The sequence below is a fragment of the Colobus angolensis genome, unplaced genomic scaffold (assembly GCF_000951035.1).
Source record: "Colobus angolensis palliatus isolate OR3802 unplaced genomic scaffold, Cang.pa_1.0 Scaffold293, whole genome shotgun sequence".
NCBI classification, from domain to species: Eukaryota; Metazoa; Chordata; class Mammalia; order Primates; family Cercopithecidae; genus Colobus; species Colobus angolensis.
Window position 1 is genome coordinate 1,993,891 of NW_012116188.1, and position 14,189 is coordinate 2,008,079.

Genomic DNA, 14,189 nt, shown 5'->3' on the forward strand with positions numbered 1-14,189 from the left:
CGCGACACCTCCCGGACCGGTGCGGGAGCGCATCGCCCCAGGCCACGCTCCAGGCTCTGGGCTCCAGGCTCCGGGCTCCAGGCTCCGGGCTCCAGGCTCGTGGCTGCCTCTGCCTCCTCCTCCTTTGAATATGCTTTTCCTGAGGTCTTTTTATTTTACCTGATGTGACAGAGCTTGCCGTACTTTTAACCCTCCCTTAGTCGGGAAACGGCCCGACAGTGTTTTTGGGTTCTGCAGGCTTCCTCCACAAACCACTACCTCCTTTGGAAAGTTTCCCCCTTTTCCTAAAAGATTAAAGGAAATAGAGAGCTTGAAGAGAGCGGGGGAGGCAGTGCTCCTTTGCTTTATTCCCTCTGTCCAGTCGGCGACCTTTCCCCGACCACAAGCGACGGAAAGCCTCTGGGAGCAGACAAGAGATCCCCGAGGAAAGTTTCGAGAGCCAGCCACATACCCTGCCAGGCCTGCCAGGCCAGGGTCACTCGAGGGCGCGGCGCCAGCGGGCGAGGGAAGGGTAGCAGTTAGCCCCGCTCCCCAGATCCGCGACTGGAATAGCCGTTTTCTTCAAATCACTCGACCTTCGTCTCCTAAACCTCTAACCTTGGGGTACTGAGTTCAAAATATCCCCCAACTCAAGATAAACCTAGCGAAATGACCTCCCCATCCAGAAACTTTGTGGCTCCCACTTCCTGCCTCTCCCAAACTCCGGGCGCGCGCAGAGCAGGGGCGCAAGGCAGGACTGCGCAGCTTGGATGTAGGGTTCGGGCTCAACCGGTACGTGAAGGGGCCGGGCGGGCAATCGCGTCGCTCACCAGGGCCTCCTCCTCTCCCCATGTCCCAGCGCCCGGCAGAATGGCGGGAAGGTGAGGCACAAGCGGCAGGCCCTGCAAGACATGGCGCGGCCCCTCAAGCAGTGGCTTTACAAGCATCGTGACAACCCGTACCCCACCAAGACCGAGAAGATACTCTTGGCCCTCGGCTCGCAGATGACGCTAGTGCAGGTAATCAGGACTCATTAACCCCCTGATCCGTTTCCCGGCGAGGGGCTGAAGAGCGGCACGCTTAGGGTTTGGTGAGGCTCTCCACGTGGCACTTCTACCTGGAGAGGGATGGAGCCGAGCTGTGGGAGTTTCTGAATTACTTCTCACCCTCATCCCTCAGTTCAGTGCAGATGCTCCGTGCAGGAAGGAATGCAGGAAGCGCTGTCAGGGAGGGAAGTGAAAAGTCAACTGCAGACTTACGAGAAGGTAACTGGGAATCTGGATTCAAGAGCCACATATAGATGAATCCAGATGATGCCATCTGCGGTGATTTTCAACATTAGTGAGCATCAGAAACGCCTGGAGGGCTTAAAACACAAATCGCTAGACTCCACCTCCGAGTTTCGGATTCAACAGGTCTGGGGTGAGACCATCATTTGCATCTCTTACAAGGCCCCAGGTGTTGCTGAAGCTGAGGCTAGGAAGGAACCCCACTTTGAGAACCGTGCAGTGTGACACTCCATATTAAGGCCAAGTATTAAAGCTCAGGTACAGAGTAACTTTCAAAATTACCATTACTGACAGCTAGGAGTAGGGGATAGAAAGATAAGAAATGATGTTTGGATCAACACCCACCCCCACTCCCCCACCCCGAAAAACTTTTTTTTTTTTTTTTTTAATAGGAAGCATCCTAAACATTTGCTGCAATCGACAGCATTTTGCTCCTGATGCTTTTCTGCTGGGCTTAAGGAGAGGAGGCAGATTTCAGATGGTTGGGTTACTTTGCCAAGTGTGGAGAAATGGTGCAAAGTTTGTGTGTTCTCTGGTGAACAGCGTTACTTTACATTTGACTAGCTTTTCAAAACTGAATCTTACTGTTCACAAAACCACGATGTTGTAGGCAGTTACTATCAGAATTTTACACTTGACATAACCAAGACTTGGGGCAGTTGTGTCAGTAAAAGACAGAGATAGGCCTGGAAATAAATACTTCCAGATCAAATGCTCTTCCCATCATGTCACAATTTTTTTTTAAAAATAAATATGGTGGTTTGAACTTTTCTACCTGCAAGCAGGCAAATTTATTCAGAAAGAAGAGGAGGAGGAGCTACATCAGGTGAGAACTTTTGCACATTACAATAGCATTAACTGATTGTGAAAATTTGCCCATTCCACTAAATTTACAGTAAGCAGGAGCTCCAAAAAGAAATAAGGAACTAGTGGATAAAATAAGAATTGCTTTCTGGAGTATTTAAAATTTCCCTTTAGGAATTACTGGAAAGTTTGACAAGGTGTGAAAGTTGACTTATAGTCAGGCTATCAATACTAGAATATGTAATTTCTGCTTATTTTCAGAATATAATTATATACAAAAACATCTGTTTCTTTCGTATTATCAGGCAATGGTATTAATAGTGATTTGCTGCAGCAGTGGAGGGGAAAATTAATTTAGTGTTCTTGGCTTAATAACTGTTTAACATAGAACTATGAATCTTTTAGTGATTTACCAAAGTAGTTTCTAAATAAATTATTCCAGTCAGAAAAACCTGACTTATGAAAATAAATAACCTATGTTAAAATTTTGTTTAAATAAGTATGCTATTTATTGTAAAAATACACTAATTTATAGAGTTATTTGAATACTTCACAGTGATGTCAGCAATGAAACACTAGGTTATTTTGGTTGATATAGAGCTTTATATTTAATAGTGGCTATTCTTTCATACAGAAAGCAAAAGAACATTTATGACATGTTTTAGGACGTTTTTAAATTATGAAGTAGCATTTGTCATTAGGAGAGCCATTTAAACTTTCTTATGTAGTACTTTTGTTGAGTTGCAATACAAGTAGTTGTAATTTTAAATTATTTGCCACCTGTAATGATAGTTCAAATACAAATAAAAATGCTTTTTACATTTAGATCTTGGTGAGGCTATTACATTTTTAAAATATGCTTTACATGAAATTTTCATTCAAAACACTTTTTTTCTCTTACACTAGTCCTCAGAAAATAAAAATGCACAAAAATATGTAATTTTCAGTGGGGTAAAATAACTTTTATAATAATAAATGACAACTGTATAATTATTTCAAATTTTATTATTAATGAAGCTGATTTCTGAAGCTTTAAAGTGATAAATGGAAAAAATTAAAATGTATAGAATTACCAATGGATCTTGTGACTGATCCTATGGCTGATCATTGTTCAAATGCTATAGAAATACACTCTGAATATAAACAGCTTTGTTGTGGAATAGTATAAAATGGTATGTGATTGGGGTTTGTATTATTGCAGGATATGGAACTTAGCAAGGAACAATGAGTAGATGTTAATGCTTCCTCCTCTAATAATGGAAGTCTCATATTCCTGTGATCTGTCCACATATGATTTGTTAAAACTGCTATGTTCCAAGATTCTGTCTCCACTGTTGACATAACTCTGTTTTTGGTTGGTACTGAGTGTGCCTGCTGAGATATATATGCTGTTATCAGCTATAAGGCTTATAACAACTGTTAAATATTCAACAAAATCTCAGATCAGTCCTTATTCATTATTCCAAGTGTTATATTACATGGTGTGGGAACGAAATGCTCAATATTTCAGTTGAATAGCTCAGAAGTTTGTTAATTCAGTGTGTTCAAAGATGGACAGATGCCAGTTTATCCCTTTGGGTGTACTATAACAATTGCTCTGTCAACATGATGAATGTAAACACTTTTGTTAAAGTAGGATAAATATTATTTAGTTTTCCCTCCCAGCTTCTAGATGGTTGGCCCTCTAATCTTTCACTATAAAATATGGGAGATAGATAGACAGATAGATACGAATATAAAATATAATTATATAAATGAGTCGTATCTAACTATCTCCCGTATTTTATAGTGAAAGCTTAGAGGCCCAAACATCTAAACATATATACACATATAGCATTCAGTTTGACATTAAAATTCTGTTCCAGAACCTATCCTTGGTAAGGAGATCTGTTTCGTGTAAAATACAATTTGAAGAGAATATGAATGACAACCCAAAGGAATCCATAGTAGATTAAAAGTAGAAAATTTGAACTGACATTTTTACCTTCAGTGAAACAGATGGAATTTGCATTAATTCATCAAGAAAGAAATGCAAAACAAGAATATGCAAATTTGTTAACCAGCTATTTGCTGTTTGCAGGATCTACTGCAAATACACATTAAAGACCTTGGAGTGTATCTATCTGTTAGGTTGTACTGAAAAAAAACAAAACAAAAAACCCCAGCAGAATACATATATTACCAGATTGGATGGTGGTCAATTTATGAAATCAGTTTTGAAACAGTCTATATTAGACATCAGCAAACCTTTCTGGAAAATCACCTAATGTATAACTATTATAATATGGTAAAAAATAAAAGACTATGAGTATATAAAACATAAAAGAGATATGACTCCTATGTATGAAAAGTTAGTTAATCCCCTATGACATTTAAATCATTTAAATGTTCCCCCATTTTTGTCTGTTAGAAGGATAGTGTATTACTTTTTTTAAAATTAGAAGGCCATTGCATTTTCATTATAAGAAGAGTTTCATAAGAATTGGATTTTACACTGCACTATGTGTGGTTGCTGTGTGAAGATTTAAGGTTAGTCTGAATTATATCCTGTTTAGTAAAGAAAGTTACAAAAATGTTTTGGAGTTGAACTCTAGTAAATATGAATGATCTAGGGGAAGTTGCAGGTTGTACTCTGTGTGAAAGGATCAAAGAAGGACAAAAACACTCTTGCTGGAGACAGTACTGGTCAACAGAGGGAGGTTAGTACCTAGTATAAAAGAAATTAACATTGCTGTAGGGCAACTTGGGCTGTATTCGCCCATCTTAATTTTTAGAGCTAACAAGGATATTAGGAACCATCAAATCCATTTTAGAGATGAAGGATTCAAAGTTCAGTAAAGTTGAATGACGTATCCAAATTCATACTGCATGGTTTTGGCAAATTCAGAACAGGAAACCAGGTCCTTTTCCATTGTATGGTGATTATGGGATAACAGGACATTTATGAGAATTTGAAAAAGTGAAGTGATTAAATCAAAATGGTGCATCAATCTTGAATTTGATGATAGTTGCTAAGATCCATTTAAGAGAACAGAATGGAAGAGAGGGAAGTTAGAAAGAGAAATGTTTTCAAATTCCCAGTTAGTAGTATAGTTGGATAAAGATTTTGACAGTGAGTTGAAGAATCCGAGGGAAGTTTGAGAAATTTCATGAAGAAAGGGATCAGGCTCCTTGTGCTTCCACAGCTAATGTTCACCGGTGTATCCCAGTTAATTATGTGTAGTTCTTTTCTGCTAGTCCTTCTGGGAGTGCAGAAGACAAAGCTTATTCATTCCTAGAACTTAACACCATGGCTAAAGTACAACAGTCACTCAGTAATTTTGTTGTCTGTCTGTAGAGAATGGGAAGGACTGAGAATTTGAATTCAGACTGAGAATTTGAAGCCAGATTGAATCACAGTAATAGTAACATAGCTTAGCAGGAAGAAGTGTTGATGAAAACTGACTTCTGAAATGCCATGGTGAGATAATATGTCATTGCATATAAATTTGAAAGGATAACTATCATTGCTTCAGGTACAAAGAAGATAATACTGACTATATTGAATATTAAATACATATGGGAAACCCACCATGTGTTTACCCATGAGGACAGGGAGAAAAAGTATAATTTGAGGGTTTTTTAAAAGTAGAATAATAAGGATTTGAGTAATGCACAAAAAATGTGTATTTATGGTATAAATCTAGGGGAAAAAAAGGAGAAATTTCCAGTACAAACACTGCCACACAAACCATTATAGTAATCTGGCCTTTCTTCAAAGCCTAGCTTAAATTCCTCAGTTTGGTCATGTTCTGGACCAAACTGGCAGAAAGACTTAATTCTCTTCCCATGTTTCATTCTTTTAAAGGCAAGTATTGCCCTTTTGAGTTTCTAAAAATCTCTGCACTGATGATAACCTGATATTTTAGAAGAAACCTCAAGTATCAAATCCAGTAGCATCTTCAAAAAAAGAATGAAAGTATCTTTTCTTTGTCTTGAAATGTTTCTTTCTTTGCCTTCAACTATTTGTCTAAGCAACACTTGACTTTTAGCTTAAAGTGAGGAGTTCTTTGGTTTATTTTCCTCCTCTTCACCGATAGCTCTGCCTCTGCTTGTTTTGCTAGCTCATCTTTTGGAAGCAAACAGGTCCCACCTTTTTCATCTCTAATGGTTTCCAAAGCTTGGTCTTTGACCCTGCTTTCATTCTTTCTACTCTTGCAACTTTGATAATTACCTCTGTGCCTTTTCCTCTTGAATTTGGTCATCCCCTCCCTTCAATCTCAGATACCACTTTTATTTTCTTACCAGACATGTCACCAGTATTAGCACCTCAAACTAGACATTGCCCAAGCCAAACACATCATTTTCTCCTCAAAAAGTTTTATCTCTTTCCCCACATGCACTACCTTTCTCTTGGTTACACAGGACCTTGATGACTCAAGGTCATCTTTAACTCTTCCCTCTTCCTCAGCCCCTACAATTTCTCTGGAATTTCACTTCCATTTGTTCCTGTGTCCTCTTTATTGCGAATGCACTTCCCTTCCCTCTCAACCTGACCTGTTCTGGACCGGACCTTCTTCAAAGCCTCACTTAAATTCCTCAAAAAGGCTGGAGTCACATATGAAAGTAACCCCTCTTTCCTTTGGACTCCTGTATCATTTTAATGTCTGGTATGCCATTCATCATATTCTTTCTTATATTAGCTATTTGTATACCCTCCTACTTCTCTGACTGGACTTTTCTCTTACTAGAATGTTTTAAGGTCAAGGCCTCTTCATTTTTCCTTATTCCACAAATACACTCAGTGTCTGTAGTAAGCAACATGTTTGTCGAATGAATGAATGGATATGAATGTCCAGTATTCTTATGTCCTAAGAATATTTAATGATCAGAGGTGCTGAGAGAGGCTTAGCTCCTTTATGAGAAAATAATTGCACCATGGATAATGTTTTTAAGTTTTGTTAATTGAAAAATAATACCGTTTTAGGTGTCAAATTGGTTTGCTAATGCAAGACGTCGGCTTAAGAATACCGTTCGACAGCCAGATTTAAGCTGGGCTTTGAGAATAAAGTTATATAACAAGTATGTTCAAGGCAATGCTGAACGGCTTAGCGTAAGCAGTGATGACTCGTGTTCTGAAGGTTTGTTAATATTTTTATTTTGCTTTCTTTGTTTTGCCTCTATAGCAAGTTCACCATAATTGCTGTTTTTAAGGTTGCTCTCACAAAATATGATGGTGCTATAACGGTTCTTTTTTATTGCATGAAGTAACTTCATTTTTATAATACTATAAATGACCAAAGGAATGATGGCCATTTCCTCTTGTTTATAGATATACCATGTGTCAAAATAACGTATTCAGTGAAATTCATTAAAATTAAAATACCATAAGTGAGAGATGACATAAATATTTGCTTTCATTGCCTAAAAATTGATCTTGAATATCAAAGATAATTTTATATACTTTAAATATATTTCCTTTATATATTTTTAATGATTAAATATAAGAGTTGGGTGGCTGGGGGAAAGTATACATACCATCCTACTTAGTGATACTGTTCCGTTGTAGATGGAGAAAATCCTCCAAGAAACCACATGAACGAAGGGGGCTATAGTACCCCAGTTCACCATCCCGTGATTAAAAGTGAGAGCTCGGTCATCAAAGCAGGAGTGAGGCCAGAGTCACAGGCCAGTGAGGACTACGTGGCACCCCCTAAATACAAGAGCAGCTTGTTGAACCGTTACCTTAATGACTCTTTGAGACATGTCATGGCCACGAACACTACCATGATGGGAAAAACAAGGCAAAGAAACCACTCGGGATCTTTTAGCTCCAATGAATTTGAGGAAGAATTAGTGTCTCCATCGTCATCAGAAACCGAAGGCAACTTTGTCTATCGTACAGGTAAGCCCATGTTTTCTGTAGTAATTCCTGTGATACCTTTTTAAAGCACAATGAAAACTGCATCAGAGGGGTTTATTTTAACAGGTATAAAGGCATCAGATTATTCACATATTGCCCATAATTCAGTTTTAAAGCTTTTGTTTTGTTTATAATTGCCAATGGATACATTTGTTAGTAGATTATGGTCTTATTGAGAAATATTCAGTTTTTGTATTAAGGACAAGAAGTTTTATTCTTTTTCTATTTTTTAATTTTAATTTTTTAATATTTTTGCTTTGTTTTTATACAAAAATTAACTCAAGATGGAAAATTTTCATTCTTAATGATAATTTTAGTCTTCATAATAACAATGTTTAGGGGAGGTATATACTGGCTTTTATAAATAATTCATAATAGAGGACAGTGCCAGATTGTGGCCAATCCTGCAAATACTTTGTATTTTGTCTTTTCTGTTAAATGCTTTGATTGCTAAATAGTGATGGTAAATGAAAACAAATTAATAGGGGTGCCAAGCTTTTGTGAAAGAAAGGTATAGGTCTAGCTTCCATTGCTCTGGAAATTTTACTCTCATTCCTGAAAAGCATAAGCAGGGCTGAAAGATAGCTTTTAAAATTTTACTTTCCTTCCAGAAATAAAGAATTGATTCCAACCTGTCCAAAATTTTCAGATAGAGTAGTAGGTTTGGTAAAAATTTCTATCTTGACTTCAGTTCCCAGAGAGGTTTGCTCTTAAGAAGTGTATGAGGTGACTTTCGAACAAGGAATATGCATGACCTACATCTACATCTGGTGTAGACAGAGTCTGGGTCCTGAAAATGCCAGCAAATAGGATTTAGAATATTAGAGCTGGAAATAACCTCAGAAAGCATCTAGAACAGGGACATTACATCACAGATAAGAAAACCCAGACCAAGAACACATAGTAGGTACTCCCCTCCAGATCTCTGTCTGCACAAAAGATAGGAAGAACATCACTACTGTAGTCACTATTATTATCCCTACTACTACCAATCATGTATACAGTAGTTACGGTATGCTAGGCCCTATGATATAAACGATACACATTTTACTACATCTTTTCTTCATAATATCAAGAAGCTTGGTCTGTGAACAGTAGGGCTTTATTAAGAAATCTAAAGTTGCTCTGTTAATATACCCTGTAGATCATTTCACCAGCAATCTGATTTTCAAACGTCTACAAATATATATGAGACAAATGATCTACAAAGATTCAGAGAAAATAGCAATACATTTCTAAAGACTTAAATCAACCTCATTTTCTCTTTGCATCACCAACTCTAACAATAAAAACAAACTCTAAACACTCAGAAATACAGAAATCGTCTTGTAAACAATAATTGGATCTAGGAAGAAGAAAAAATAAAAGGAAATTTAGCCAATAATGAAAATGAAGCTGGGCATTGTGGCTCATGCCTGTAATCCCAACACTTTGGGAGGCAGAGGCAAGAGGATTCCTTGAACCTAGGAGTTTGAGACAAGCCTAGGCAACATGGTGAGACCCCCATTGCTACAATTTTTTTTAAATTGCCCATGCATGGTGGTGCATACCTGCAGTCCCAGCTACTTGGGAGGCTGAGGTGGGAGGACTGCTTGAGCCCAGGAGATCAAGGCTGCAGTGAACCGTGATCATGCCACTGCACACCAGCCTTGGGCAACAGAGGGAGCCCCTGTTGCAAAAGAAAAAAAAAGAAAATGAAGATACTACATATTAACATCTAACTATTGTAACCAGAGAACTTGAAAGTAATTCAGAGTTTTATGAATGTTTATTTTTCGAGAAAGGAAATCACATTGTTCAAATACAGATAATTGAAAAAAAGTAATAAAAATAAAACCAAAAAAGGTCAAATGGAAAGCTGAAAAATAAATAAGAGTTGACTCTTTTAAAACAATAATATATTAAACAAGCAAAAATCGACACAAATTAAAATTGGAAATTACAAAGGAAGGAAACAGCAATCAGTAAATGGTTATTAAACAAAAAAGGTTTTAAAAAATTATGATGAGGTACTATGCACAATTGTTTCACAATATACTATATGTAAATGTGTATTTAAATAAATTGGCATTCTCCACACAAAAGTTCATAAACATGAAAAGTTTTAAATGGCCGATAACTCATGAAAAATTAAGATTTTTAGTCAATCCAATTCCCAAAACACATGACTTAATTCATCCATTTTTTTTTTCAAACTTTGAAGAATTAATGCTTGTGTTTTATGCATTTTTCTGGAATGTATAGAAATATCAAATTTTTAAAAAATGTAAATGTTATCTTATTTCCAAACCAGATTAAGACTCCATAAAAGTCAAAATCTTTATTTATAATACTGATACTATGAAAATACCTGAGAAATATTTATAATGTAGTATTAATTGAAAAACAATTCAACATTGTGGGAACACTATAATACAGTTATAACAGTACAAATGTGCATAGGCAAATACAAAAAAATGACAAATACATTAATTTTAATGAGACACAGTAACTGGTAATTGGTAATCTTTTATTTAAAAATATTTTTCTTATAAAATATTTAACATTGCCTAGTAAAAACATAGGTTAATGACTATGCAATTTTCCTAGTGTGGTGAGTCTTCTGAAAATGCATTTCAAAAGTGACAAAATATAAAGCCAGAATGAATAGCACGCCTGTGTAGTTGATTCTTTTCAAAGTTAAATGTCTCAGTGGCTTATTTTTATTAAAGCATTCCAAAGGCACTTTGTCCAATGTATGGACTATTCATTTGCCAATTCTATTTTTAAATAAAAGCCTTTTTTTTAGTTATGCAAGCAATGAGAAAGCAACCTAGACATGTAAACTTCTGGTTTTACATGCATGTGCATCAACTTAAAAAGGGCAGACTAAATGATTTGTTTTTATGGTTGGAGAATTGAGAAAGACTGGTGGCCTAAGACTGATCTGCTGGGTTTCAGATCAAAACAATCAATGGCTGTCTTCTGTGGGAATGGAGTGACAGCGTTGCTGCAGTTGTAGCTGGGTTACCAGGCATGTATAAATAGTAAAACAGGGGATTTCAAGAAATACTTTCTGAGCAACTGCTGTGGTTTTCTCTGGCATACAACCGTCTTCTGAATTCTTTCAATTCCATCTAGTTATATCTTTCTTTCCTCCCTCACCTAAATAGAAATTTTCTAAGTCTGTATTAACACCCCCACCCCCAGTGCTACAGTAGTACAAAGATTCTGAACTTTCAAATTTTTTAAAAGAACACTTTACAATTTATTTGTTTTTGTTACAATTTATTGCTAAGGAACTTTTTTGTTTGTTTGTTTGTTTCTTTGTTTTTAGACGGAGTCTCTCTCTGTAGCCCAGGCTGGAGTGCACTGGCACTATCTCCGTTCACTGCAAGCTCCTCCTCCTAGGTTCACGCCATTCTCCTGCCTCAGCCTCCCGAGTAGCTGGGACTACAGGCACCCACCACCACGCCAGGCTAATTTTTTGTGTTTTTAGTAGAGACGGGGTTTCACCGTGTTAGCCAGGATGGTCTCGACTCCTGACCTCATGCTCTGCCTGCCTTGGCCTCCCAAAGTGCTGGGTTTACAGGCGTGAGCCACCGCACCCAGCTGCTAAGGAACTTTATCCATTTATTCATCCATTTTTGTTAGAGTGGCTGTTTTGTCATGAGTTTTATTAAATACATGGAAGCAAAACGCCAGTTGAGGCCGAGCACGGTGACTCACACCTGTAATCCCTGCACTTTGGGAGCCCAAGGCAGGCAGATCATCTGAGATCAGGAGTTCGAGACCAGCCTGGCCAACATGGTGAAACCCCGTCTCCACTAATAATACAAAAATTAGCTGAGCATGATGGGAGTCGCCTCTAATCTCAGCTACTAGGGAGGCTGAGGTACGAGAATCGCTTGAACCCAGGAGGCAGAGGTTGCAGTGAGAGGAGATTATACCACTGCACTCCAGCCTGGGTGACAGAGTGAAACTGTGTCTCAAAGAAAAAAATAAGAAACTAGTTGAAAGTTGGTGTAAGAAAGGATAATGCATCACTGAATTTTATTTCACTTATTTTTATTAAATTCTAGGGGGCAGAAGTCTTGTGGATTATAAAGTAGTAATCCTAATTGAAGATATTGCTAGAAACATCAAAGCAAATGCATACATATTTTTACTGATTTTACGCAGACATTATTTCTCTGTAATCCAGTCTTTGGCTTCATGCCAGGTACATAGCACACTCTCAATACAGATGGGTTAAAACATTTTTGACAGCAGTAGTTATACCATTACAATTGATCAGAATTATTAAGGTCATTGCATCTAAATGTAATTAATACTCAAGGGAAATTTAGTCACTCAGTGCCATCCATTGAATTAAGTCATCCAAATTAAAATTATAATATGTTTTTATCATGTGAGCTTAGCGAATGTCAATTTTCAGAAGTTTGACTGAGTGAATTTCCTTACAAACTGACCTCCAAGTCTCTAGCCCCCAACTGGTCTGCTCTCAGAGGTGCCAGGATAAGGACCCCCAGTGTAATATCCACCTCCATCCCTGTTGAATCAGGGTTCAAATTCTCCAGATGGAACCATCTTTGCCACCTTACAGAGTGGATTCTCACTGGAACCTTTCCTAATTTGAATTAGAGTTTGACTTTACCCTCAGAACCAAGCCTATGAAATTTCTTTCTCTACTGAAGAGGAAAGAGGTTTCTAAGAAGGAGTAAATCAGGCAAGTCTTGAAATAAAACCTGTGGAGTTCCCCTCTTGTTTTGCTCGACTTGAAGACAAGTCCCTGTTGCATTTTTCCCTTTCACAGATCACAGATGATTAGTTTATTAAGGCCTAGTGCAGGCCAGGCCTGGTGGCTCATGCCTGTAATCCCAGCACTTTGGGAGGCCAAGGCCAGTGGATCATCTGAGGTCAGGAGTTCGAGACCAGCCTGGACAATATGGCGAAACCCCATCTCTACTAAAAATACAAAAAAATTAGCCAGACATGGTGGCGTGTGCCTGTGATCCCAGCTACTAGGGGGAGTGAGGCAGGGGGATCACTTGAACCTGGGAGGTGGAGGTTGCACTGAGCCAAGATCATGCCACTGCACTCCAGCCTGGGCAATAGAATGAGACTCTGTCTCAAAAAAAATAAATAAACAAAATTTAAAAAGCCTATTGCATTAGAATGGTTGCTCTATGAGCCCCATGGCTCTGTCAGTATATACTTCATAAATTTATCCTGCTCCCAAGAGGCTGAATGTTTAAACTTCATCTTGTTAAACTCTCTAAAATCCCTCTTAATTAGGCACATATGGTATAAACCAAAGCATCTAGGCAGATAGGAGTCTTTTCTACATTAGTATGAATTAATGGGGCTAACTTCCCATCGCTTGACGGAGGTGAATATTCCTGGGAAGAAATGAAGATTTTGATTGAGAGAAAAAAGAAGTCATTTATTGGTGCATGGGACGCTTTGGGAGGTAGGATCCATTTGGATGTCCTGCTGCAGTTGGAGACGTGGAACGAAACGAGAGAACAAGGCATTTTGGTTACTGGGGAAAGAGGAACAAGGACGTAGAAAGTTTGGGAGGATAACAAGTCCAACTGCCATCTCCAAACCTTTTTTCTTGGCTCATAATGACCCTCAGGGGAGAAAATGTTCTTTTTTCTTTTTCTCTCTCTTCCTGCACACTGTGTACTTTAGAATTTAAGCTGATATCAGTAGTAAAATCTAGATATGCTCATGAGTTCAATAAACCATTGGATCTGCCTGGGCTTCAAGCTTAATTTATGGCATGGTTTCTTTGGAGAAATGTACTCTCCGTTCTAAACAACCAATGTAACAAGGACCCTTCTGGGACAGAATCCACTGGTATATGAGGTGCTGCTCCTATGTGCACTCATTCCACGTGCAAAAATGATAATTAAGAGCCACTCCATGAAGGCTCTGGCTTAGACTCACTGGAGGCCTGTGTTTGGTGCTGGCCACTCTATCCATGAAACCATATTTAAATGAACCAGAAGAAAGGTTTAAAAAGATGCCTTGGCAGATCTTTTTGAGCAGTGAATATTCCCCCGACAATATCTGTTTCCTTCATTTCAACTTTTGTTTTGGGGGGTAGCTTAAAAAAAGTCTTATGGCGGCATCAAGAGCCATCTGTGTTAAGGGCCCTGCGTTGAGGGCCTCGGTGCACACTCACGGTTTCTCTTTTGGGCTTTTGTTACCAGTAAGTCTACCTCGGA

The 14,189-nt window shown here is 38.2% G+C and overlaps 1 protein-coding gene across 4 annotated transcripts in view; it reads left to right on the forward strand.

Moving 5' to 3' along the window:
* Positions 1-14,189, forward strand: part of MKX (mohawk homeobox) — a 74,936-nt gene that overhangs the window by 3,597 nt on the left and 57,150 nt on the right. For all 4 annotated transcript variants that reach the window (XM_011949219.1, XM_011949220.1, XM_011949221.1 and 1 more), the window contains 3 exons: positions 839-998; positions 7,039-7,192; positions 7,621-7,956. In XM_011949219.1, the coding sequence (XP_011804609.1) occupies positions 839-998; positions 7,039-7,192; positions 7,621-7,956 (650 nt within the window). The remainder of the gene's footprint in view (positions 1-838; positions 999-7,038; positions 7,193-7,620; positions 7,957-14,189) is intronic.